Below are 24,336 nucleotides of genomic sequence, written 5' to 3'. Positions count from 1 at the left end.
TATAAAATTACAATTAATATGTATTAGGGTAAGAATCCTAGGCCCTGGCTTTCACCAGCCTCTGGGCTAATGGTAGTTCTTTGGTCTCGCAGCTCCACATGGGTTACTCCAGGGAAAAAGGAAGATGGTTTCGTATACACTTTGCCCTGTGAAATCAATACGTATTTGTCATAAACCAATGGTTAGTTACAAAAACTAAAGTCAGTGATAATCCCACCTTCCACAGTCAGCCCTTAGAGATTGTTCCCTGAACTTTTTCTTTTTTGGCACACGGCATGCTGGATCCTAGTTCCTCAACCAGGGATCGAACCTTGGCAGTGAATATGAGGAGTCCTAAGCACTGGACTTCCAGGGAATTCCCCATCCTGAGCTTTTTTTCTATGTTGGTTGACACAATCATACGCCAAGTTGAAAACTCAAGCACTTTGGGGGATCAGGCAGATACAGAAATAAGCGAGGATTGGAAGTGACAGGGACTGAACTGAAGCAGAAATCTGCTTGTCTTCACGACCATTTAACTACTCATGGGTGCCTGTGTCTGTAACGCTTCTCAAAGCAGTACTGACTCTTCTGTATGTGTGCGCTGAGCTAGAGACCTGTGCTTTTTTAAAGTCACTGGCGGCCCTCTCCCCTTGCTGGTTCTAGCCAAGTGGGAAGGTTGGCTCAGTGTTGCCACATTTCTGTGCTGTTCAAGAGAAATCCCAAATATTTTTTAAAATACAGACTACCCCAGCTTTTACACGTTATCTCCCATTTTTAAAAATAGCTCAGAAGGACTTCCCTGGTGGTCTAATGATCTAAGACTCTGCTCTCCCAATACAGGGGGCATGGTTCAATCCTTGTTGGGGTACTAAGATCGCACATGCTGTGGGATCTTACAAACCAAGATAAGTGAAAAAAACTACAGGCTGCATCAAATGCGTCCATGAACTGTTTGCTTCGTGGACCACCTCTTTCGTGTAGACCTATTTAACTTAGCCTTGTATTCTGAATGGGCTCCCCTGCTGGCTCAGGTGGTGAAGAATCTGCCTGCAATGTGGGATACCCTAGTTCGATCCCTGGGTTGGAAAGATCCCCTGGAGAAGGGAATGGCTGCCCACTCTGGTATTCTTGCCTGGAAAATTCAATGGACAGAGGGGCCTGGCGAGCCACAGCCCATGGGGCCCCAAAGAGTGGGACACGACAGAGCGACTAAAGCTGATCTGAGAAAAATAAAACTGTGTTCTGACTGCTTTTCCATGTTACTAAATAACCATTTAGAGCAGCATTTCTGTCCTGTACTGATCGTCCAGTGATTCTGTGCTATATAGGTCCTTTGTACAAGCCACCAAGAGTGGTGCAAGATGCCAGCAGCCCTTTGAATGTATAGGTTGCTTCCAAAGTTCTGTAAGTAGAGGAGCTGAAGCATGAATCATGACTCCTCCACAGGCTACCCCACCCAGAGTGCTGGGGTGCGTGGGAGGAAAGGGCCCCTTTTTTCTAATTTAATTCTGCAACTTATATTTCATGTAGTCAGAAGGGCACTTAGCACAGGCTGGGGGTTTTGTAAATGTAGATAATAAATGATGTGTTTTAGCCGGCACTCGTGAATTGTACATCAAAGTAGATTATCTGATTAAATTATTTGTGACTTCAAAGGCAATTAGGTCTTCCTTTGGGCAAGATTTATGGCTTTATAAAAGGATTGGCATCCATTTGAAGGCATAATTGAAACGAGCATTTCCAAATGTCTTTCTGCTTTTGAAAATGTCTAGAGTGATTTAAAACAGGGTTTCTCAACCCCAGCACTACTGACATTTTGGGATTTGGGTGGGGCTGTCCTGTGCCCTGCAGCATCCCTCCACCCATTTGATGCCAGTCTGCACCCCTGCCGTGGTCAGAACCTCTCCAGACATTGTCACACATGGTCATCTCTCCAGTCCTCATCGGGAATCATAGATGTAGGTACCATGCTTTTGATTTTCAGCACCAATAAAACTTTGCTCAGCCTTCAGGTTTGAATCTCTTCAATATTTATATTTCATCATTTCCCCCTGAATATAAAATATTCCTTTGAAATTTTAACATTGTAGAATAAATAGTCCATTATTCCATCCTGAGAGGTGACAGCTACTAAGAATTGGGTGGTCCTTCAGATTTTTATCATGTTGATGATGACAGTAATAAAAATTATTTTTGTGTGCGTGATAGAATGGGATCATACTGAACTTTTTGCGTCTTTCAATTTGGCATTGTGTCTTTAACATCATTTTATTTGCATGCACTTATTATTGGGCTTCTCTGGTGGATCAGTGGTAAAGAATCTGCCTGCCAATGCAGGAGACACAGATTTTATCCCTGGGTCAGGAAGATGCCCTGGAGAAGGAAATGGCAACCCACTCCAGTATCCTTTGCCTGGGAAATCCCATGGACAGAGGACTCTGGAGGGCTGCAGTCCATGGGGTTGAAAAGAGTTGGACACAACTTAGTGGCTAAACATCAACAGCATTTCTCATGTTTTATGAAATCATACGAATGCAGATGTTTTAAACAGATACATCAACTTGTTTTCTTAATGTCAACTGTATATAAATATATATATATAGAGAGAGGGAGAGAGTCCTTGCTCACTTTCTAACCCCCAGTGCTGAAGGTGTGTTGGCCAGCTTAGTATTTTACATGTTTCTCTAGATGGTCATGAATAAAAGTCTTCAAGAACATATCTATTGAATGTTACTGGAATCATACAGAATTCCTCTCACTTCCTTACATTTTTTATATTAATAAATATATTTTTGCACCCGTTTTAATGCTTCTCCCCCACAAGAAAACCATAGTAAAAGCATTTTAAAAAGAGCAAAATGGTCCATAATCTAAATGCCTCTAGTTGACTTTATTTTTAAAAAATGATGAAACGACCAAACGCACATGGTTAGAATTAAAACAAAATGGAAACCCAGGCAATATTAGAGCAGGTCAGAAAGGTATATAAGAAAAGGTAAAGGTTTTTTTTTGTTGTTAATCTTTGAATTCTGGGCTCCAGTTTTTCTCCAAAGTTTCTATGGCTATAGAATGTGCTGATAGGAAAAAAAAAGTATGCATTCATTTAAGGATGTGGGACTGCTTTTGGAAAGTATTTACACATATGGGGGCATTTCTGTACACTTGATTTTACCTCTCTCTTTTTTCCACACTTGTTATTTTTTGGCTGTACTGTGTGACTTGTGGTCCAACCCAGGCCCTTGGCAATGAAAATGCAGAGTCTGCACCACTGGGCTGCCAGGGAATTCCCTGTATGCCCTGTATGTTTCATTTTTATTTTTAAAAATATTTATTTATTTGACTGCGTCAGGGTTTAGTTGCAGCACGCTAGACCTTCAGTCTTTGTTGTGGCATGCGGGGTTTTTTTTAATTGCCATATGCGAACTCTTAGTTGAGGCATGTGGGATCTAGTAGGCTGACCAGGGGTCAAACCCAGGCCCCCTCACTGGGAACAGAGAGTCCCTGGACTCCACACCAGGGAAGGCCCAAGTTGTTATTTTTTGTACCAAGCGTACCATGCAGATGAAGAGGCTGTAGGATAGAGCCTATAAATAGACAGACTGTATCTATTTATCTCTGTGCCTGTTAGCTGAGTTTACCTTTATTTATATCCAACTCAAGTTTCTCTCTAAATGTGCTTCTTGAGCTTTTGTATTTTCTTCTGTGGGCTGCTTATCCATGTTTCTTCCTTGGCCGCTTAATCACTCACAACGCTGCAGAATGTCAAGGAGATGGTGTACATTGGCACCTGCGTATGAGAGAGGTTTCATTTTGATCGTCATTATCATTTCTTTATTACTTATTGTGACCACAGTCATGAGAAGAGAAATGGAGACCTGATTCTTCAATTAATCATCTCGCATATCGACTCATTCTGTCATCTCCGGTGCCTGGCAGTGTCAGAGGCCGGCAAGGAGACTGTGCTTGTGGAGTTGGCATTCTCAAGGCAGGAGGGGCACTGGGGCCACCTTAGGTGGGGCCAGCAGGGAGGGCTTCAAAGGGATGGTGTTGGACCCAGATGTAGAGGACTGCCAGCCGGAGGATCTGAGTGGGAGTGGTGGGTAGTGGGGAGGGTGTCTTTCCTGGGAAATTCCAAGTGTAAAGGTTTGAGGTAGGAGCAGACTTGATCTTGGAAGGGCTAAGCACAAAAGGCCACGTGGCTGGAGATTGCAGAAAGAGACGAGGAAAGGTCCTTGGATTTTATGCTGGCCGGCAGGACGCCCCTGAGTGCTCCCTTTCCTTGTTTTAGGTGGCTCACAGCTGCTAGGTGGAGGTGCCCCGGGAGAGGGGTGCTGTGGCAGGCAGTTGGGGGACCAGTGCGAAGCTTTTACAGGGTCTCTGTGGAAATGGTAGGTAAGGGCAGTGTTTCCCAACCTTTTTTTTTTTTTTCCATTGATTATCACCCCCTAAGGAGCCTTTTTTGACACTTTCTTCCTAATCGTTCTCCTGTGAATTTTTTAAGTGGAGGTGAGAATCACATAACAGAAGATCGATCATTTAAAAGCCAACAATTCAACGGTATTTAGTGCAGTCACCACATTGTGTGATACTGTGCATTCACCGCTGTTACCTCATCCAAAACTTTTCTGTCACTGCAGAATCAAATCCTGTGTCTACCAAGCCGCCCCTCCTCATCCCTCCGCCTCCCCCACCCCATCCTCTGAGCCTAGCCCCGCCAGCCACCAGGCTGCATTCTATTTGAATGTGCCCATTCCGGATATTTCATTTTAGTGAAATCCTGTAAAACGGGGCCTTTGTGTCTGGGTCCTCTGATGTCATACGATGTTTTCACCCACATTGCAGCGCGCATCCGAACTTCATTCTTTTGCACCATGGCTTTTCTGTTGATGGGTGTTTGGGTTGTTTCCATCTTTGGGCTGAATAGGGCTGCCTTGAGGCGTTGTTTGAGTGCAAGTTTTCAGTTCTTTGGGCTCTATATCTAGGAGTGGACCCTCATGAAATTTGAAAGTATTATATGTCCCATTACATACTGTGAATGGGCTTTATATATATAAAGAGTAAGATTTTTTTCAGGCCCTAAGATCTATTTTGGGGGCCCACATTACCCCTGTTCAGAATTCACGGACTAAGGTGATAGCCCTGGAGATGGGGGTGGAGATAAGTGGGGAGATTTGGCTATATTTTCGAAGTGGTGTGCAGAGGCCTCGCTGAAGGTTGGGTGAGGCATGGTTTAGACATGTTTCTTAAACCTTCAATACTTAAGTTGTATTAACAAAGGAAACTTTCTGAAATTAAAGGCTCATTTTTCCAATAATTATTTTTTTAACTCTGTGAATATATACACAGACACACACACACGTATATATATACACACACACACACACAATTATAAAACTAATGACTCCTGTGTTTCTGGCAAATTCCCTGCAGCAGGCTCTCAGTCGGGGAGGGCTCTGCTAGATTGCCTGCCGGCTGCTTCTTCTTACTTTTGTAACTTGATCTGTTAAGAAAGGAAATATGGACTCTACTTGCTTGAGTTCTCTGTGTGACCCCACACTTTTGCAGGCTTTTGGTTCCTACTACCCTCTGGGGTTAGAGTTCCTCGTCAGAGTTGCCTGCAGCCAGAAGCAGAACTTCTGGAGTGTGTTAAGACCCTCTCTTGAGACCTCATGGCTCCCTCGTTTACTTCAGTTAAGTTCAGTTCAGTCGCTCAGTCGTGTCCGACTCTTCGCCACCCCATGAATCGCAGCACGCCAGGCCTCCCTGTCCATCACCAACTCCCGGAGTTCACTCAGACTCAGGTCCGTCGAGTCAGTGATGCCATCCAGCCATCTCATCCTCTGTCGTCCCCTTCTTCTCCTACCCCTAATTCCTCCCAGCATCAGAGTCTTTTCCAATGAGTCAACCCTTCGCATGAGGTGGCCAAAGTACTGGAGTTTCAGCTTTAGCATCATTCCCTCCAAAGAAATCCCAGGGCTGATCTCCTTCAGAATGGACTGGTTGGATCTCCTTGCAGTCCAAGGGACTCTCAAGAGTATTCTCCAACAACACAGTTCAAAAGCATCAATTCTTCGGCGCTCAGCTTTCTTCACAGTCCAACTCTCACATCCATACATGACCACTGGAAAAACCATAGCCTTGACTAGATGGACTTTTGTTGGCAAAGTAATGTCTCTGCTTTTGAATATGCTATCTAGGTTGGTCATAACTTTCCTTTCAAGGAGAAAGTGTCTTTTAATTTCATGGCTGCAGTCACCATCTGCAGTGATTTTGGAGCCCAGAAAAATAAAGTCTGACACTGTTTCCACTGTTTCCCCTTCTATTTCCCATGAAGTGATGGGACCAGATGCCATGATCTTCGTTTTCTGAATGTTGAGCTTTAAGCCAACTTATTCACTCTCTACTTTCATTTTCATCAAGAGGCTTTTTAGTTCCTCTTCACTTTGTGCCATAATGGTGGTGTCATCTGCATATCTGAGGTTATTGATATTTCTCCAGGCAATCTTGGTTCCAGCTTGTGCTTCTTCCAGCCCAGTGTTTCCCATGATGTACTCTTCATAGAAGTTAAATAAGCAGGGTGACAATATACAGCCCTAATGTACTCCTTTTCCTATTTGGAACCAGTCTGTTGTTCCATGTCCAGTTTGAACTGTTGCTTCCTGACCTGCATATAGGTTTCTCAAGAGGCAGGTCAGGTGGTCTGGTATTCCCATCTCTTTCAGAATTTTCCACAGTTTATTGTGATCCACACAGTCAAAGGCATTGGCATAGTCAATAAAGCAGAAATAAATGTTTTTCTGGAACTCTCTTGCTTTTTCCATGATCCAGCGGATGTTGGCACTTTGATCTCTGGTTCCTCTGCCTTTTCTAAAACCAGCTTGAACATCTGGAAGTTCACGGTTCACGTATTGCTGAAGCCTGGCTTGGAGAATTTTGAGCATTACTTTAGTAGCGTGTGAAATGAGTGCAACTGTGCGGTAGCTTGAGCATTCTTTGGCATTGCCTTTCTTTGGGATTGGAATGAAAACTGACCTTTTCCAGTCCTGTGGCCACTGCTGAGTTTTCCAAATTTGCTGGCATATTGAGTGCAGCACTTTCACAGCATCATCTTTCAGGATCTGAAATAGCTCCACTGGAATTCCATCACCTCCACTAGCTTTGTTCGTAGTGATGCTTTCTAAGGCCCACTTGACTTCACATTCCAGGATGTCTGGCTCTAAGTGAGTGATCACACCACCGTGATCATCTTGGTCGTAAAGATCTTTTTTGTACAGTTCCTCTTTGTATTCTTGCCACCTCTTCTTAATATCTTCTGCTTCTGTTAGGTCCATACCATTCCTGTCCTTTATCGAGCCCATCTTTGCATGAAATGTTCCCTTGGTATCTCTTAATTTTCTTGAAGAGATCTCTAGTCTTTCCCATTCTGTTGTTTTGCATTGATCACTGAGGAAGGCTTTCTTATCTCTTCTTGCTATTCTTTGGAACTCTGCATTCAGATGCTTATATCTTTCCTTTTCTCCTTTGCTTTTCACTTCTCTTCTTTTCACAGCTATTTGTAAGGCCTCCTCAGACAGCCATTTTGCTTTTTTGCATTTCTTTTCCATGATCTTGATGGAATGGTCTTGATCCCTGTTTCCTGTACAGTGTCACGAACCTCCGTCCATAGTTCATCAGGCACTCTGTCTATCAGATCTAGTCCCTTAAATCTATTTCTCACTTCCACTGTATAATCATAAGGGATTTGATTTAAGTCATACCTGAATGGTCTACTGGTTTTCCCTACTTTCTTCAATTTCAGTCTGAATTTGGCAATAAGGAGTTCATGATCTGAGCCACAGTCAGCTCCTGGTCTTGTTTTTGTTGACTGTATAGAGCTTCTCCATCTTTCGCTGCAAAGAATATAATCAATCTGATTTCGGTGTTGACCATCTGGTGATGTCCATGTGTAGAGTCTTCTCTTGTGTTGTTGGAAGAGGGTGTTTGCTATGACCAGTGCATTTTCTTGGCAAAACTCTATTAGTCTTTGCCCTGCTTCATTCCGTATTCCAAGGCCAAATTTGCCTGTTACTACAGGTGTTTCTTGACTTCCCACTTTTGCATTCCAGTCCCCTATAATGAAAAGGATGTCTTTTTTGGGTGTTAGTTATAAAAGGTCTTCATAGAACCGTTCAACTTCAGCTTCTTCAGCGTTACTGGTTGGGGCATAGACTTGGATTACTGTGATACTGAATGGTTTGCCTTGGAAACGAACAGAGAGCATTCTGTCATTTTTGAGATTGCATCCAAGTACTGCATTTTGGACTCTTTTGTTGATCATGATGGCTACTCCATTTCTTCTGAGGGATTCCTGCCCACAGTAGTAGATATAATGGTCATCTGAGTTAAATTCACCCATTCCAGTCCATTTCAGTTCGCTGATTCGTAGAATGTTGACATTCACTCTTGCCATCTCGTTTGACCACTTCCAATTTGCCTTGATTCATGGACCTGACATCCCAGGTTCCTATGCAATATTGCTTTTTACAGCATCGGACCTTGCTTCTATCACCAGTCACATCCACAGCTGGGTATTGTTTTTGCTTTGGCTCCATCCCTTCATTCTTTCTGGAGTTATTTCTCCACTGATCTCCAGTAGCATATTGAGCACCTGCTGACCTGGGGAATTCCTCTTTCAGTATCCTATCATTTTGCCTTTTCATACTGTTCATGGGGTTCTCAAGGCAATCCCTTGTCCAGTGGACCACATTCTGTCAGACCTCTCCACCATGACCCGCCTGTCTTGGGTGGCCCCACGGGCGTGGCTTAGTTTCATTGAGTTAGATAAGGCTGTGGTCCTAGTGTGATTAGATTGACTAGTTTTCTGTGAGTATGGTTTCTGCCCTCTGATGCCCTCTTGCAACACCTACCGTCTTACTTGGGTTTCTCCTACCTTGGACGTGGGGTATCTCTTCAGGGCTGCTCCAGCAAAGTGCAGCCGCTGTTCCTTACCTTGGAGGAGGGGTATCTCCTCACCGCCGCCCCTCCTGACCTGGAACGTGGAATAGCTCCTCTAGGCCCTCCTGCGCCGGCGCAGCCACCGCTCGACCTGGGGTAGCTCCTCCCCGCCGCCGCCCCTGGCGTCGGACGTGGGGTAGGTCCTCTCGGCTGCTCCTGCGCTATTGCAGCCTGGCACTCTCCACCGCCGCCCCTGACTTCAGACGCGGGGTAGCTCCTCTCCGCCGCCGCCCCTGGCCTCGGACGTGGGGTAGGTCCTCTCGGCTGCTCCTCGCTGTTGCAGCCTGGCACTCTGGGCTGCCGCCCCTGACTTCGGACGCAGGGTAGCTCCTCGGCTGCCGCCCCTGACCTTGGACGGGGGGGTAGCTCCTCCCGGCTGCCGCCCCTGATCTCGGACGTGGGGTAGCTCCTCTCGGCCGTTCCTGCGCCGTCGCAGCCTGGTACTCTCGGCCACTGCCCCTGACCTCGGACGTAGGGTAACTCTTCTTGGCTGCCGCCTCTCGGGCATGGGGGTCCTCCCGGCTTCTGCCCCTGACCTCGGACGTGGGGTAACTCCTCTTGGCTGCCGCCCCTCGGGCATGGGGTCCTCCCGGCTTCTGCCCCTGATCTCGGACGTGGGGTAGCTCCTCTCGGCCGCGCTGTGTGCGCCGGTCGCAGCCGCCCGCGCTGTGTGCTTTTAATTAAGGGAATGCAACTAAAAAGGCCTTGACTTTAGTCCTTGCGGAGGGAGCACACTACCCTGCTGTTTTCAGCCACTGCTCATCTCTTTTGGAAACAACGTATATGAATGAATAATCATAATTTTAAAGTCCTAATGTTGAAGATTTTGTTTTTACTACTTACATCTTTTGAAATGCCTTTATCTTTCTTTATTCTTACTTCTTTGTGCGACAAGCATTTCTGCTTGTTGGAGTGCCTGCAGTTAGAGAACAAGTGGGAATCAGGGTCATGATTTGAGAGGATGTTGTCTGCCAGGTGCTGGGGCAGGCATTTAATCCTTCCAGTAAAACTGATTATATTTTTAAACAATTTAAATTCTCAAGATAATGTCAAATGTTTATTGAGCACTTGCTAAGCACCAGTTGGCATGTATTTGCTTATCTCATTCTGGCCTCCTCATCTTATTTGCAAATAAGGTGAAGGTTTCCTGGAGACACACCTCCTTCATCCCTGTATGGATTTATCAACCTTAGCACTGTTAACATTTGAGGCCAAAGATAATTATTTGTTCTGAGGCGGGGTGCTGTGTTATGCATCATAGGATGTTTAGCAGCATCCCTGGTCTCTACCTACTAGATTCCAGAGCACCTCCCTCCCCAGCTGTGACAAACAAAAATGTTTATAGACACTGTCCACTGCTCCTTGGAGGGCAGAGTCACTCCTGGCTAAGAATCACAGGTTAGATGATTGAAACCAAAACCCTGGAGGTTAATGGGGAAATAATGGGGAAATAATATGATACTAATAGCAGATGGTAATATAGTACTTAATAGAGATCAGGCACTGTTTAGATAATTGATGAATTTATTTGTTCCTTATAGTTGATGAGTTAGGTGCTTTTTTGGTTGTTTTTTTAGTGACTTTAGAAAACTTTACTTCTTTGGCTGCGCCAGCTCCTAGTTGCAGCACTCAGGATCTTCTAATTGGGGCATGTGGGATCTTTAGTTACAGCACGGGAACTCCTAGTTGTGGAATGTGGGATCTAGTTCCCTGACCAGGGATTGAACCCAGGCCCCCCGCCTTGGGACATGGAGTCTTAGCCACTGGACCACCAGGGAAGTCCCCAAGTTGGGTACTTTTATTGATCCTATTGTATTATATTATCAGTGTCCCTCCTTGTAGCCATCAGGAAAGGAGATTTGAAGACATTAAGTCACTTGCCCAAAGTCACATTGTACGTCAGCCACAGAGTTGGGATTTGAACCTCGCCTTCTGGCTCCTGATCTGTGCTTGGATCCGTTGCTCCCTACGTCTAGAGTCTTTCCCACTGTGTTGTGTTAAAAATAGCATTGGCAGGTCTTGGCCCTGGAGCTGGGGCTGCCTCATGTAGGTTGACCGGCTGAACCTGGTGTAGAGTTAAATCCATTAAATCCTCACTCTGAGGATCCCTGTTTGGCAGATAAAGAAACCAAGGCAAGAACCCACCACCAGCGTGTCTAAGCACATGTGAAGTCCCCGGGATGTCTCAGTTCTAAACCCCTCACCATCCACAGCTTTCTTGAGGTTTCCTGTGCGTCTGAGGGGATGGACAATCATTTGGTTGCCTGTCACACGTTGTTTGTTTTTTTTTTTTAATGTTTGTTTATTTCAGCTGCTCTGAGTCTTAGTTGTGGCATTCAGGATCTTTAGTTGCGACACATGGGATCGAGTGCCCTGACCAGGGGTAGAACCTGGGCCCTCTGCACTGAGAGCGCAGAGTCTTAGCCACTGGACCACCAGGAAAGTCCCTGTCCCATGTTTATAGTAACAGGACAGCCCAGTAGTATAGAGCCATTGCAGCAAAGGGGCGGTATCTCAGAGATTCTTGGCAGGTTCCGGTTGGCCCATTCGAACTCTTTGTTTTGTTAAATGGTTTGGTTTCTGTCCTGCCTCCCGCTACCCAGTGGACAGGGCTCAGGGGAGCAGTAAGTAGGGAATTTTAACTTCTTTTTAAAAGACTCGGGCATAGGTATGACTCTGTCCTATAAGAGTTTGAAACCCAGTGAGGAGGCAGATAATTGACCAGACACTCCCTCACTCCATCTGGCGTGGAGTTTGGCTTCGTTCAGCGTCGCAGGACCTTTGAAATGGGAAGCCCACGAGCCCCCAGCGGGTCAAGCTGGCCCCCGGGGCAGGTGCAGTGGCTGAGCGCACGGCCCCTGTGTCTCCCACAAACGGATGACATGCCATTTGTAAGCCTGGCTCTGGCCTCTGCATCTGGACTGTGGTGGGGGCCGGTTTAATCGCTCTTTATTTTGAGATTTACACCCGTGAATGGGCCAAACCAATTTCAGTGGCAGCTTAGCCGATTTGTCTTAGAGCTTTGTGTTTAATAGAATGACTGGGGTGGCCTTTTTCCTTCGTGGCTTTAAGGGTTTAACATTGGGTTAAAGCTCTTTGCTCGAAATAAATGGCCAGCCCTTCCCGCTTCATCCCCTCCATGGTGCTTTGGGGGTCTCGTTGAAATCAAATACAGTTTCTGTACTCTGTTCTCTGCCCCACACCTATAAGCTTGATATGTTCCTTTATTTGTAAATCTGTCTTTTAACAAGTAACCTGCTTTTTCAGCTTCACCAGCCTCCACCAAGACAGGACAAGCGGGGAGTTTATCCGGCAGCCCAAAACCTTTCTCTCCTCAAGTATCAACGCCAGTCACCACAAAAACGGACAAGACATCCACCACAGGAAGCATCCTGAATCTTAACCTGGGTCAGTTGAAATTTTGGGAAGCTTCTTTCTGTGGCAGCTGTGCATGTTTCTGCAAGTTAAAATGTCCTCTTTTGTGTGTGGTTCTTTTTTTTTAAGGTTGGTATTTTTATTTTATTTTCTTTGTGTTTGGCCATGTGGGATCCTAGTTCTCTGACCAGGGGTTGAACCCGTGCCCCCTGCATTAGAAGCATGGAGTCTTAACCACTGCACCACCAGGGGAATCCTCGTGTGTGGTTCTTGAACCACTCTTTTCTCTGTGCGGAATATTGAAAAGATACAGTGGATGGAGATGAGAAGAGATGAGTAGAAGGAACTGGCAGAGCATTGCTCAGGACTTGTTGAAATGCAAGGCTGTTTTACTGTGAAACACTTGAGGCCAGTGTTTACCACCTTACTTGCCCTTGACCACAGCAGCCCAGTTCTTCAGTGTGTAAAATGTATATTTCAAGTTATCTGTATACATGTAGTATCTATTGTTTTATGAATCAGTATTTACTTTCTTTTTAAAAAAACTTACTGAGTCTCAGTAGATTCTTCCGAAAGCATTATCTCAGGTCAAAGTCTTTAACTAAACTTGGCACCAGGAGTGCTAAACACTCAACTGTGAAGTTATTTTATTAATTCATTGCATCATGAGCCCGGATTTTGATTGAGCATCTGTTATGTGCTGTGCACTGTGTTCGGCCTGGGGCAGAGAGCGGTGAGTGTGGGCCTTGCTGTCTTGTGGAGCTAGGTTCTACAGAGGGAGAAATAATAATCAAACTGAAAAAAAACCAAGACAGGTCATGTCGTCATGGAAGGTAAAAGGCGTTCCTTCGACAAGGGGAGAGCTGGGCAGGATGGCGGCGGGGAGCAAGAGGCAGTGGTTAGGGGAAGCCTCTGGGGAGGTGATATCCCATCAAGGGTTTGTCTGACAAGGAAAGATAACCATTCCAGTATTAGGAGGAAGAACATTCTAGAAGGAAGAGGAATGTCAAGGCCTTAGGATCAGTCTGAACTTGGTGTGTTGTAGCAATGGTAAGGAAGCCCAGTGACACGTCCCAGTGGGTGAAGGGGCCGAGGTGAGGTGTTGAGGTCAGAGAACACAGTGACCTTGTGGACTTTGAGGTGGGGCCATCTGGGCAGAGGAGTGATGTGACCGGGCATTTTAGAAGGACCTCTCTGAGTGCTGTGTTGGGAATTAGCCTGTGTCAGCCATTCTTCACCAGGGACAGCCCCCCCCCCCCACCCCCACCTCGTCCCAGGGGACACTTGGCAACGTCTGGACACATTTTTCAGTTGTCATAGCTCGCGGGGAGGCTGTTGCTACCAACATCCAGAGCGAGCCCCGCAAAGGAGATCTGCTGGATCGTGCCTGGGTTGACAGATTTGGTTACAGCAGGAGAAATAGGAGCCAAGGGTTCAGTTTTCGATTTCGTAAGTTTGAGATGCCTGCTAGATTCCTAGGTGGAGAGGGCATGAGGGCAGGTGGAGGCCTGGATCAGGCCAGGTCAGGGCAGAACATGTAATTCTGAGAATATTGATTTCTTCATGGGATTGGATTCAAAGCAGTAGGTCTCATAACTTAGGGGAAGGAGGGACGCTGCTAGACTTTCTGCAGTGCACAAAACAGTCCCCACGACAGAGAATTGTCCAGCCTCGATGGGGGCACTGCTGAGGCTCAGAGACCCTGGCCCAGAGCATAAAGAGAGTGAGAGGCTGGAGCCACCTGCCCATGTTGGTGTTTAGTCGGTCAGTCGTGTCTGACTCTTTGCAACCCCACGGACTGTAGCCCCCCAGGCTCCTCTGTCCATGGGATTTTCCAGGCAAGAACACTGGAGTGGGTTGCCGTTTCCTTCTCCAGGGGATCTTCCTGACCCAGGGATAGAACCTGAGTCTCCTGCATTGGCAGCCGGGTTCTTTGCCATCAGGGTAGCCCACTTGCCATGTAGACCTTAGGAAAAGTGAGCGGAGGAGACTGAGAAAGGAGCAGGAGACAAGCAGAAAGCAACGCTCAGGGTGTATGATCCAGAGCCCTTTGAATACACCAGGTTTTAGGGAGGGAGGGCAATGGCACCCCACTCCAGTTCTCTTGCCTGGAAAATTCCATGGACGGAGGAGCCTGATGGGGTGCAGTCCATGGGGTTGCGAAGAGTCGGACAAGATTGAGCGACTTCATTTTCACTTTTCACTTTCGTGCATTACAGAAGGAAATGGCAATCCACTCCAGTATTCTTGCCTGGAGAATCCCAGGGACGGGGGAGCCTGGTGGGCTGCCGTCTATGGGGTCGCACAGAGTCAGACATGACTGAAGCGACTTAGCAACAGCAGCAGGGAGGGAGGGGAAGCCACCTGTGTGGAGTGATGCTCCAGCCTGAATTCACAGCCTCTGGTGGTCAGTGCCCTCTGGTCTCATCTTGTCCTGAGATGCCATTTTCAGATGGAGGAGCTGAGGCCTGGAGAGGAGGCCCTAAGGGACTGGGATTGCAGAGGCAGAGGTGGCGGGGCTGGGGCGAGTCTCTGTCCCCACAGAGGCCGAGGCCATGTTCACCCCCATCATCTGATTGTCCGGCCCAGAAGTGACGGGACAGGCTGGGCAGTGGCTTGAGGGGCTCCCGCTCAGGTTGGCTGGTGGGAACTCCTTATTTGAACACACGAGGACCCATCTGCGCCCCTGGGGATCACTCCCGTTCTCAGCAGTGTGGTGTGCTTTCTCACGCTCTCCTCCACAGCCTCAAAAAGAAAGCTGTATGGAGGCGTTCTCACAGTCACCCTTCCTAATTGCCAGTCATGCGTGGCAGGACTAGCTCCTTCCCTAAACGAGGCTGTCCTTGGGCATCTGTGCCGTGCTCTGGGTCTTTCTGTTTGACTTGAGTCATGCGGTGGGAGAGAAAGGTTTTCTCCTGGCGTGTGTATCGGTGGTGGGCACAGTGGAGTCCCAGGCTCTCTTTGCAGAAGCTCCCTGCCAGCTCCTTCCATTCCTGGGACATAGGCTTCATGTCAGTAGAGACAAAAGCGTTGGCAATGTTGGCAGTTTATGGGCTGGCATTTCAGTTACCCGATGCCAAGAGGATCAGATAGGGACTGGTGAAAAGTGCTGTGAATGGGTAGAAAAATCAGAAAGTGGAGGGAAATAATAATTCTCATGGCACTTGATGTCTGGCATCCCCGTAACTATTTTGAGCAGAGAGAAGTGAGAGTGCCAGGGATAATAATGACATTATTCTGTCTAACAAAATAGTGTTTCATTAAAAAGCAAAACAAAACCAAAAACTAGAAAAGGCAAAATTATGCAGATGGAAAAAAGATCAGTTTTTGCCTGGAGTTGGGGAGGGTTTGACTATACATCACAAAGGAACTCTTTGGTAGAGGGAATTGTTCTGCATCCTGTTTGTCCTGGTGGTTACTTGCATCTGCGCAGGTGTTAAAATTGATGTATTCTCCAAAAAGTGAATTTTACTCTCTGTGTTTGAAAACTATTAAAAAATATACAGTGACCTTCAAGGTAAGGTAATAGCACCATCGCACAGAGAAATGAAGTTACCTCCCAGGATCACACATGGTTTGTGGTTGAGTTTGGCCTTTAGATTTGGGTCTGTCTGCCGTGTGCAGCTTGTGTTTTTAATCAAGACACGTGAACTGTAGTGCTGCAGGACAGGGCATATTTTCACTCTCGTGGGCTCTTACCGCTTAGTGCTGTAGGGTTAGTTGGCCCAGCTGTAGGGGTCAAGGATCAGGTGAGGATTTGGATGGCAGTGGAATGAAGCACAGAGTGCGTTTTTCAAGGAAGCTGCTCCCACCCATTGAACTTGTGCTGTCCAACCCTGAATTTTCAAGAAAACAGAAATCCAGGTTTTTAGTATGAACTCTTCTAGGTTTTAAAAGTGGACCATCAGTTTCATTAAAAACCTCTGTTTGGGGATTTCCTGGAGGTTCAGTGTCTAGGACTGTGCTTTCACTACCAAGGGCGAGTTTGATCCCTGCTCAGGGAACTTCCCTGGTGGCTCAGATGGTAAAGCGTCTGTCTACAATGCGGGAGACCCGGGTTCGATCCCTGGGTCGGGAAGATCCCTTGGAGAAGGAAATGGCAACCCACTCCAGTACTCTTGCCTGGAAAATCCCATGGACGGAGGAGCTTGGTAGGCTGCAGTCCATGGGGTCACTACGAGTCGGACATGGCTGAGCGACTTCACTTCAGGGAACTAAAATCCCGGCAGCAAATTAAAATAGATAAACAAGGAAGTAAGTAAATAAACCAAGCCACCCATCACCTTTTAGACCAAAGAAACAAGTAGAACCAAAAATATAGCCAGCCCACTGGTTAGATACCAGTTGGATACTGTTACGGTTTATTTTACAGCATGACGGAGGGGAAGGCCCTGCTTGCTGATACACTGGGCCTCACTTGCTGTCTTGGGCCCCTTCTTCTGCTCTAAAATAAGGAGCCAAGTTAGGCAGATGGTTCTGGCTCCTTCTGTGCCCTTCTGGCAGTTAATAAGATGAGTCCTGAATAAGAATATGCTTGTGGCACGTGGTGGGATGGAGGTGGGGTGGGGTGTGTGTTTCTTTCCTTCACCTCGACTCCTTTTTGCTTTTTCTGGGAACCTTCTCTCCTCCTGTCTCATGCACGGTGTTTGCTTTGGGCTCAACAGACTCAGCAGTTAGTCATACTGTTAGTGACAAAATGTGCCTCGATGCCCCGTCAGAGATGCCGACGATGGAACGTCCTCAGACCCGAAAACTTGCCTCTGGTTTATTCTTCCACTGTTGCTGTCACCAGCAGGGGGCAAGACTGTGGAGGCCAGGCCTTCTTTGAGGATGTGGATGCGGGGCTGGGTACCCCGGTTGTCCAGATGTTGTCTTGATTTTTTTTAAGAGTGAATGAGGTGAGGAAGATCTCTGCTTTACTGATTGATAAGAGCATCTGCCCGGGTGTCTTGTCTAAAGATATTCCTTTGAAGGAACCGTTATCTTGTGCCTCCTGAAAGACCATTCTTTATAGTCTGCCTGTGTCTTTTGAATAAAGGAGTTCTTTTTTTTTTTTAGTTTAAAAAGAAGTGCTTATATTTTTGTTTTAAAACTTTCTGTGGCAGGGGGAGGTGCATGATTCATGGCATGCAGGATCTTAGTTCCCGGATCGGAGATGGAACCTGTGCCCCCTGCAGTGAAAACTTTGTCTTAACCACTGACTGCCAAGGAAGCGCCCTTAAAACATTTTGTTGTGATGGCTGTTTCTCTTGTGGCTGGAGCCTTAGGCCGTGGGATTTTAGTCTGTCATACGTCTAAGCTGGCTTGTCTTCTCTCAGGACACCACAGGGATGGCTTGGCTGTTTGTTAGTGTGTTTTGACTTTTGCCGAATCACACAATTGAAGAAAAAAAATTGTTTTTATAAGTAATGAATGCACACCGGGAACAAATAGTCAAAGTACGATCCCATGGTCTGTAGCCTGCCAGGCTCTTCTGTCCATGGAGATGCTTCAGGCAAGGATGGTGGAGTGGATTGGCATTCCCTTCTCCAAGTCAGAGTATAGAAGGACGATGAATGAAAAGGCAGTCCACACGTGTCACCTCTGATCACCTGTTCCTCTCTTCATCCTCCCCCTGCTGCCTGCGAAAAAGAGAGTGACCAGTGTTGGCTCCTTTGTTTGGTCCACCCTCTGCCCCTGTTGGCTCTATTTAGTCTCCTTGGAGAGCTCTTTTAGACATCAGTCTGGGTGATCTGGTCCCCAGTTAGCAACGTCTACACACTTTTGAAGCAGGGAGTCCAGGTCGGGACGCTGCACTGTGTATCTCATGTGGGATCTTAGTACCCCGACCGGGGATCAAACCTGTGCTCCCTGCTGGAAGGTGGAGTCCTAACCACTGGACCTCCAGGGAATCCCCTGGACCCCTTTTTATTGTCCCAGCTGGGCCGTGAGTGCTCCCGTCTAGTGGGTGGAGGTCAGGGTTGCTGTCAAACATTCTGCAGTGCCAGAACCCCTCCTGGCCCCCTACCCCCACCCCGCTAGGCCCAAATGCCCACACCAAGAAGCCCGAGAACACATATATTAGTATTTGCATTTCCTTTCCTCCTTTTCTGCCTCGCACCAGCGCTCATGTCCTTGACTGACTATTTTCCTTTTCATTAAACAGATGGGCTTTCCATATCACCACACAGAGAGCTATGCTGCTGTTATTTTAGCGGCTGTATTTTATTCCCTTTAAAGGTGACCAGTAACTTATTCATCCAGGCACTTTACTTATTGAGTAGATCTCCATTTTTGCTGTTGGAAACAGCTGTGAGGAAGACCCTTCTGCCCAGGTGGTAGTGAACAGATCTAAAAACAGGATATGTTCCTAGAAGTGGAGCTGCAGGTCAGAGGCCTCGAGCTGCTGACATTTGGAAAGATATTGCCAGATTGCCCTCTGAAGGGTGGTTCTGATTTATGCTCCCTCCAGCAATGTGAGGATCGTGCCTTGTTTCTCTAGCGTGGGTGTTTTTTTTTTTTTTTTTTTTTTAATCCCTGGTTTCCATTTATAGCCTAAGCTGTCTTCCTATCAGCTGAGAAGTTCAAAATGTTGACAGCCAGGGTGGATTCTGCAGATATTCCCGATATAGAAGGGCAGAGGTGGAAGGAGTCCTGATAAGCCACTAGGAGCTAAATAAGAAAGAGAAGCTCATCTTTTCTCCCTGCGGAGGACAGTTGAGTCCACACACAGCTGAAAGTTTGAGAAAGATAATTACATCTGGCTTAACTCCTGAAGGTCCACTCTCAGGGACCCTGGAGCAGCCTCCTCCCTGGCTTTTGGTGGTGTCTCGTTAGAATAAACATCACAATGGAGAAGTGCTTTATCTTTTCATTCTTCTTGATTATGAATGTTCAGTCTTAGGCTAAAGGTAAGGGATTGCCCTTACATAGGCACGCAAAGGAGGCAGCATGCCCATAAGGCTTCCCGGGTGGCTCTGTGGTGAAGAATCCGCTCGTCAGTGTGGGTTCCTGGGTCAGGGAGATCCCCTGGAGAAGGAAGTGGCCGTCCATTCCAGTATTCCTGCCTGGGAAATCTCGTGGACAGAGGAGCCTGGTGCGCTGCAGTCCATAGGGTTGCAAAGACTCAGACATGACTGAGCGCACGTGCAAAAACAAAACCACGCAGTGTAGACACACACAGGTGCACACACGTGCTCATACTGGATTATTTTGGTGAGGTGTAGATCTGTTTGTATGAACCCCAAGGTTTCATACAAGGTGCATAAGGGTTAAGGCTAATCGTGAGGCATTTTCTTTCCTCACAGACAACGTTGGTCCAAATACAGGGGCTTACAGCCTTGCCTGCCAGTTGTGAACACCTGGGGAAGCTTTATATGGCCAGTGCTTAGGCCTCCCCCCATGCTGGTGAATTCAGTCTCTGGGGATGGGGCCAAGTAGTCAGGGTTTTGTTTTTTTTTTAAAGCTCTGGACTGGACAGTGAGCAATTTCAATGTGCGGCCAAGGTTAGCAGTCAGGGGTCCACAGTTTCCAGCCTGTGGACCAAATCTGGCCCCCAACTTGTTTTTGTAAATAAAGTTTTATTGGAATGCAGCCACATTCATTTAACACATTATTTTATGGCACTCAGCAGAGCCTATACACCTGCAGAGCTTCATTTATTCTGTGGCCCTTTATGGAAAAAATTTGGTTGACCCTTGCCTGATATGGTCAGTTGTGTTTTTCGGTAACGGCTGTGTGGAATCTGTTAACCACATAGGAATGTTGTAGAGGACAGGGTGTCCTCCTGTAACGTAGGCAACACCGCCGTCTCCTGCTTCTCCACTTCATGGAAAGTATTTTTGTGAGATACTTCTTTTCCAACTTTATGCTTGAAAAGGTTGCCTGCAGTTTCCCTCTGGAACGCAGTGCTTCTTCATTTCTGAGAGCAGAAATGACGAGACGGGCCTCGCATCTTCCCCCTTTTACTGTCGTGTTCTTGGCTCAGCAGTTGAAGTCCTTAAGTCCTGATTATACTGTTGTTTAATCAGATCTTCTTCTTTTCTCTGTTCCCCAGTTGTCCTCTTTTTTTTTTCTCTTTTATCTCTTTCACTCTCGCTGTTTACTTTGTAAGATGCCTCTCCAGTAAAATTGAATGAATATTCTTCCCCCTCTGAAGTAGTTGTACATTCAGCCATTCTCCTTGCAAGCATCTTCAGTCCTGGCCCCCAGAGACTCTCTGAAGGTCCCCTGATCAGCGTGTGCACACACACCAGACAAACACATGCGTGCACACACAGGTCTGTTTTTTTAGAGCCGTTGCTTTAATGACAAGGATGCTGTTCCTGTTTGCTTTGAAAGCTCACTTTTGGAATCTCACTGGTGGCCAACCTGAAGTGTGTCTTTGGGACAGGGCTGTTCCTGATCTTACCTCGTTATGGTGATAAATGAAGTTGGAGCAATTTGTGGCTCCAGTCATCTATGAGTGGGTTGTGTAGGACTTTGGGGAGACTACCTGTGGCCCTTTAAGTGGGTAAATCTCTGGTGTGTGGTGTTAGGAGCGCGCCCCTGTCTTGGGTACAGGGCGGAATGCTAGGGTCACGTTAAGGGGAGGAATGAAGGCTTTGGAGGAGCCTGCATTCCAGCACTCAGCCTGTCTTTGCACCAGGTTGGTGGCTAGAGGTGGCCTTCTGGGTGGGGTAACAAAGACATGGGCGAAGTCAGGTAGTGAGTGCGTAGCCAGTGGAACTAGCTCACAGGTGGCTCATCTTTGTTCTTGATGGATCCTTGAGGGATCCCACATCCTTTCTGACCCTGACCCGCTTTCAGGGATTGAGAAGAGGAGCTGGGCACCCCCCACCCCCTTATCAGACCCCAAGTGCATTCTCTGCTTGGGGTCCTAGAGGCAACGTCGGGGTGAAAGACCATGCTTCCTTCCTGCAGAGTCTCTCACTGTTTCCCGGCCTTTGCTACTTCCACCATTTTGTCCCCTTTTTATGTTTTGGGGAGTAGCTAGAGGAGGCAGCAGAGGAGGTAGGGAAGGAGTTCAAGACGTACAAGCTCATGGATCCTTTGGAATCTGGGCCAGCTTGGTCGTACAAAGACCCACAGCAACTGTGGTGTGGGGGTGGGGGTGGGGGTGGGCAGAACCTCTGGACCTGAGTCATTAAGCAGGGGCCTTTGCCTGCAGTCAGGGTGAGGAGGCGTTGACATCTTACCTGAGCAAGAAGACATAGGTTCATGTCCAAAACTAAGCGGTCCCCATTCCTCAGACAGATGCCAGGAGCCAAAGGGAGGTACAGCACACCAGCTGGAGCGTCTGCCCGTCTTGTATTTCCCCTTTCCTTAAGTATTTATTTGTTTATTTGGCTAGGCTGGGTCTTATTTGTGAGACGCGGGGTCTTTGGCCTTCCTTGGCGGCATGTGAACTCTTAGTTGCTGTATGTGGGATCTAGTTCCCCGACTAGAGATCGAACCTGGGCCTGCTGCATTGGGAGTACAGAGTCTTAACCTCTGTACCCCAGGGAGGTTCCTGTTTACCCTTTCTTTCTAATTTGAGCTCCAGACTAGGTCGGCGAAGATCGAAGTCTCTGTGGTAAAGGAGGAGCTGGGCTCCCCGTCTTTATCAACATGTTCTCCGCAAGGCTCAGCGCCTCTCTAGGTTACAAGCCCTCTCTGATCTGGGCCTGAAATTCAAAGCAAACTGGCCAGACTCAGTGTCACTTTATCTGCTGTTGTTGAGGTTGAACATAGCGTAACCTTTGGCTTTGGAGGATCCATAGTGATGCTGAGCTTCCTAGAAACCAACGATCTGGCTGGGATTGTGCATTTTCTGTATTGAAAGCAACCCAGGCGATAGTTCAGTAGAAACCGGCCAAATGTTCTCTCAGGCTCTTATCGCCAAGTCAGCCCTGGCCGTCGAGTAGATAATATTGTTGGGATAAACAGACACATTTTAGGTTTTTTCCTCCTGGGCTCAAAAGTGTGTTTTCGAGAAGAAGCCGAGTGATGAGCGTAATTCACTAGTTCCCTCCAGTGCTTGATCTCATGAGGGTGTGGTGGTGTCTTCCAGATCGAAGCAAGGCCGAGATGGACCTGAAGGAGCTGAGTGAGTCTGTCCAGCAGCAGTCTGCTCCTGTTCCTCTCATCTCTCCCAAGCGACAGATTCGCAGCAGATTCCAGCTAAATCTCGACAAGACGATAGAGAGTTGCAAAGCACAATTAGGTATGTGTCTCGGTTTGCTTATATCGTTATCACCATCATTACTTTAGGGGGACCACCTGGATGAAATGAAAGCCTGATCCTGGCTGCTGTTTGCGCAGCAGGTTTAACTTTGGTGTGTTTGTTCAACAAAAAATTATTTCTCAGGGCAGAATATTTCACATTTGCTAGTTAATTGTTCAGTGGGGTATTTTGAGTTTGTCAGAGTGCATTCTTTGATTGTGACAGCCTGCTGATCTGAGGTGCCACTTGTAAGAAAGTTTGGAAGCAGGAAGAGCCTCTTGAGTTTGCCGTTGTGCTTCTCTGCACGTGTCGGCGTCTCCACTTCAGCATCACGTGTATCCCACAAGTGTCCCCAGCACAAACCCTTCCCCTCCAGGCTGGGCCACACCCCCCTGTCCCCGCCCCCGGCACATACATCCTGATTCTGTATCTATTTTCCCCTTTCCTCGTCCTGCCTGCCTTTTTACACTGCCTACCTGAATCCTATCCCTAAGGCTGAGCTTGGGCGTCACCTCCTTCAGGAAGTCTTCCTTGACTGCCCTCCCCATCTGCCCACCTCCTTTGGTACTTTATGGCTCCAAAGCATCAGTGGTCCTTTTGTGTGGGGGTATTCCTCCCAGTCTAGACTGGAAGCTCCTTGAGGGCAGAGAGGTTTGTCTTAATAAAGATGTTATAAAGACTAGCCTTCTCCAAGGTACTTGGTCTTATACACATAGTGATGCTCTAGAATGTTTGTTGAAGAGGTAAATGAAGTCAGAAGGTATTTATAAGGAAATAGGGGGTGGCTGGGTCTCAGTAGAGAAAGCCAGTCCAAGATGAGATTTCCATGTCACTGGGTGCTCTGGACCTTTGGCTGAGAAAGGAGCTAGTTGGGAGTCACTCAGGCTGTCCGAGGAAAGCATTCCTTGCTGAGTTGCCCATTTGGTTAGGACACTGAGTGACATGGATGAAATTTTGCAAGGTATATCCCTCTTGGGTTCTTCCAAGCAGCTGGTCTAGCTCCTCAGTTTGTTATTGTTAATAAGGATTTATGGAGGACTTCCCATGCCTCCTGCACTGTGCAGAGATTGTCCTGGAGGTTTGATACTGTTAACAAACCCATTGTACAGGTGAAGAAATGGAGGTTCAGAGAGGAAGTTCACCTGTTCAGGGCCACACAACTAATAGAAGCGGGGGAGCAGGATCTGAATTCATATCCTTTGGGCTCCAGTATCCAAGCATGTGTGGTCATGCTTGTCAGTCTGGTGTCCAGCCTTTAGTTACCAGTTGCCCAAGCCCTGAGATCCAGAAATTAAACCAGATTTGGTTTTTAGATTCTTTCAATTTGAGCCCTGGAGGAGGTGGATATAATTCACTCCTGATCCTGCTGGGCTGTTTGTGGCTCTTAGCCTTTTACAAGTTTCTCTTAACGTGACCCCACTCACGGTAACCATTGCTCTAGAATGAAGACAATACAGAGTTGATGGGGATTTCCTGTTTTCAAAATTGTAGGGTATCGGATTACTTACCTCCAGGTGGATGACGCTCACTCCCGAGAGCAGGAAACATGAATAGGTTAAATGAAACTATTGTTAGAAATAGGCTTTTGCCCATTTGGGCTTGTGTGTATAGGAAACTCCTGCTGTTCTATCGTTTCTCCTTGTGCTTGAGGCGTGGAAATGGGTGACTTTCCTCTGGACTCGGTTACAAGTAGAGAAACAGTAGAAACGCAGTGGTGTTGACTCTGCTTCAGGGTGGGGAGCCCGCTGGGGGCTGGGCAGCTGGGCCACCTGGAGACTGCTTCCCAGCCGAAAGGGGCCAGT

At 47.2% G+C, this 24,336-nt stretch overlaps 1 protein-coding gene and 1 non-coding gene across 26 annotated transcripts in view; both read left to right on the top strand.

Annotated features, from left to right (window-relative positions):
- ZMYND8 (zinc finger MYND-type containing 8) overlaps nucleotides 1-24,336 on the top strand; it is a 125,065-nt gene that overhangs the window by 71,743 nt on the left and 28,986 nt on the right. For 22 of the 25 annotated variants that reach the window (XM_019972533.2, XM_019972531.2, XM_070801813.1 and 19 more), the window contains 2 exons: nucleotides 12,244-12,384; nucleotides 22,382-22,534. In XM_019972533.2, coding sequence (XP_019828092.2) covers nucleotides 12,244-12,384; nucleotides 22,382-22,534 — 294 coding nt within the window. The remainder of the gene's footprint in view (nucleotides 1-12,243; nucleotides 12,385-22,381; nucleotides 22,535-24,336) is intronic. The other 3 variants (XM_070801821.1, XM_070801818.1, XM_070801816.1) reach the window with 1 other exon arrangement.
- LOC139186680 (small nucleolar RNA SNORA79) lies at nucleotides 17,586-17,732 on the top strand. The gene has a single exon (XR_011570354.1). It is a non-coding gene; the product is annotated as a small nucleolar RNA SNORA79 (small nucleolar RNA).

Source organism: Bos indicus, chromosome 13 (genome assembly GCF_029378745.1).
Source record: "Bos indicus isolate NIAB-ARS_2022 breed Sahiwal x Tharparkar chromosome 13, NIAB-ARS_B.indTharparkar_mat_pri_1.0, whole genome shotgun sequence".
NCBI lineage: Eukaryota > Metazoa > Chordata > Mammalia > Artiodactyla > Bovidae > Bos > Bos indicus.
The sequence above is the reverse complement of the archived record's forward strand: the minus strand, read 5'-3'. Positions and strand labels throughout refer to the sequence as shown.